General features: G+C 41.5%; 1 protein-coding gene across 1 annotated transcript in view; it reads right to left on the reverse strand.

Annotated features, from left to right (window-relative positions):
- TRAPPC11 (trafficking protein particle complex 11) overlaps positions 1-2,913 on the reverse strand; it is a 26,031-nt gene extending 23,118 nt beyond the window's left edge. The window contains exons 1-4 of the mRNA XM_009330723.1: positions 2,902-2,913; positions 1,830-1,999; positions 1,328-1,398; positions 334-448 (exon numbers count right to left, since the gene is read on the reverse strand). Coding sequence (XP_009328998.1) covers positions 334-448; positions 1,328-1,398; positions 1,830-1,999; positions 2,902-2,913 — 368 coding nt within the window. The remainder of the gene's footprint in view (positions 1-333; positions 449-1,327; positions 1,399-1,829; positions 2,000-2,901) is intronic.
- Positions 2,914-2,917: the final 4 nt, after the last annotated feature.

The following is a 2,917-nucleotide window of genomic DNA, read 5'->3' on the forward strand; positions in this document are numbered from 1 at the left end:
GGAAAATTATAGAACCAGCAGGGGCCAAAAACACTGCAGAGGTAGAGAAGCCCACTTTGCCTCTACCTGACTTGACAAAAGGAACGTCTTAGGATATCTAATAATGTTTCTTCAAAAGCAACATCTCTGACAGTCGTCACTCAACCTCACAGAGAAAGGGGAGCTGTGTGGAATTCATCAGGTTGCAGAATAACCTGAAGAATTCCAGTGAACTGATAAAACATTCACTGCTGGTCTACAATCAGCGTGCCACATTGTAGTCATCCCAACCTATCAACTCTCTCAACACCTCCATTAGCAAACAGAGCAAAATAGTGTTTTACAGTCACTTACCTTATAATATAACCAACAAGATGATCAGTGTGTGGAAGTACAAAGAGGGATTTTCCAGAAAGATCACAAGCATTGCATAAAGCTGCTGCCCTCTCTGATGCAACAACATCTTCCCCTAATGAAGTCAAGGAAAGCACAAGTAAGCAGTATGCAGTGCTGCAATGTCCAACTAGCTCTAAAAGCTTGACCAGTACAAGGATTGGAAAAATCTAATACGTATAAAACTGAGACCACATTCTTCTTACTTCTTTCAGAGTACTACGTGCTTCATCCAGCAGAACACATTGCAGAAACTTTCTAGGAGTGGCTTAGCTAGCAACAAGGTAGAAGTATGACAAATTTTTCATCTCCCTCACAGAATTAAATATCCTGTGTCTTGAAAACTACTAAAGCATCCAGAAAAGACAAACATATATAGCAGGTAGAGGCTGGGGGTGTGTGGGGTGTGTGTGTAACAACAACAAAAAAAAATGGTTTGCCAGACACTAGAAAGTATGCAGCTACAGCTGAAGCAGCAGCTCTACAGAAACATAAGGTTAAAACATACCACATTTCACAGCTCCACTTGACTCCAAAGTTTTATTGATTAAAACTGAATTACACTAAAAGGCTTCTGTAGGTACCAAATACCCTTCCTCTAAGTTCTCATTGCTTTTACAGCTCTTCCTGATCTCGAGCAAGCTTTAAAATACAACTTACTTACAAGGAGGCATGGCATGTGTGCTACACTAATGTACCATTCTTTGATACTGCGTATCGAAAGATGGACTTGGACTTAAGAGGAAGAAGTTAAGGATAAAAGTATCAAATGTTTACGGTCAACTGCCCTGAGCACTTTTTCCACTTGCATACCTTCCTGCAGCTGCAATGCATGTCATGTATGTAGGTGACATTATATTAAGAACTGCAGATAATGTCAGAAATGATAGTCAGCTCAGTCTGTCAGGCCTTCTGAAAAATGAGATCATCACAACTGTGTGCAGTTTGCTAGTACCTGGAGGTAACGGTGTTTTTTTCTGAATCAAAACCACAGCAACTTTTGTATTTCTTCCCTGCAAACTTTGCCTAAAATAAAAACAACAGGGCACGGTGTCAAGGTTTCACGTCTTATTTGTGACTAATCAGGACAAAAAGATATTTCAGTCTAGATGGGAGCATTGAAAGCATGCCATATAAGAAATAAAACCAAACACAACAACATGCTGCATCATCCACAGAATGCTGTGTTCTCTTCTTTGTTCAGATGGGACAGAACAATTGTGCTGAGTTTAGCAAGCAAAATTTCAGGGGCTGTTTTTACTTAAATGACTTTTAAAAACAAACCGTTAAAAAAAAAGTTTCTTTGCTGTCAGTTGTACTTCAAAAAGCAAAGTTCAAGCTTCCCTTAATTTGTGTCTAAGAAAAAAAAAGTATATATTTAGAATGCAAAAAGGATTCTGCAATTCACATTTACCATTACCTTGTAGTACATTATGAATCAAGTGAAAAAACTCTACCTGACAATTTCAACTCGAGTAGCACATTCCGACTGCTTTTCTTTCCATTGCGGCTCATCCCAGTCTAGTTCATAGAACACCACAACAAGTGCTGGAACCAAATTCAGGTGTTTGTTCATCCAACCCGTCTTCAGGATTCCTTTTGGAATGTACCATTCGTAGGATGTCCTCTGAAAACATTGAGGTTATTAAAGCAAGCTACCAAATCCATTTACCAGCCTCTTAGTACAGCAGGAGAAGATGAATTGCCTCTATATTCTTGTCACTTGTGGATATGTTTGTCATCTTTCCTCTAACATTCTTCCTCTCAAGCCCTCGCTTCCTATCGAGTAAGACATACACCTCACTCCCTGGCATCAGGGCCTGATGCCTGAGATATCAGCAACAAATAACAGCAAATTCCACGTAGACTGGAGAAGAAGGTCAAGTTTATAAGCATGTTTCACACACTTTCATGAAAAAATAGGTTTATTTTAAAAGGGAGCTCTTGACGGGCTCTCAAACAGAGCCAGGAGAAACCAGTTAGGATTCTTGTTCTTTACCAGCATCACAGAATTATGTAGCTTTCCAAGGGTTAAGCCCATTGACATTGCTTCCTAACTGCCACTGCAAAGCAGAAAGTAGAGCTGAGAGAGTCTCTCTGCTGCATTTCACTTAGTCAAAGGCTTTACATTTTTTTCCAGAATATGCCAATTTCAGATATCTAGTTTCTCCAGAGTTAAACTTCGGGTTCCATTAAAGCTCAAATTTTACAAGTATACCTTAATGCTGAGTAAATAAACAGCAAGTACTTTAAAAAGCAAGTCATATCGGCCTTCTCTGCTTCTCGCTAATGAGCTAAGGCACCCTGGTTTCCTACGCATCCACAGCACTCCGCCAGAACGCCCTTGGCTTCCCCTTAGCCCTGACAACTCTTCTCAGGCTTCAAGCTCCCACGCTTCCCCTCCAACAGCGGGGGAAGGGGCAGCAGAAGTCCGCCTGAGCGGTAAGCACTGCGAGCGCTGCTCAGCTGCCTGTAAACCAGGCAGATCAGGCCGGCCCCTTGCTACGGCCCTTGCCCTCAGGGAGCCACCGACTCCCGCATCCCG

The sequence above is a fragment of the Pygoscelis adeliae genome, unplaced genomic scaffold (genome assembly GCF_000699105.1).
Source record: "Pygoscelis adeliae isolate BGI_AS28 unplaced genomic scaffold, ASM69910v1 Scaffold167, whole genome shotgun sequence".
Classification (NCBI taxonomy): Eukaryota; Metazoa; Chordata; class Aves; order Sphenisciformes; family Spheniscidae; genus Pygoscelis; species Pygoscelis adeliae.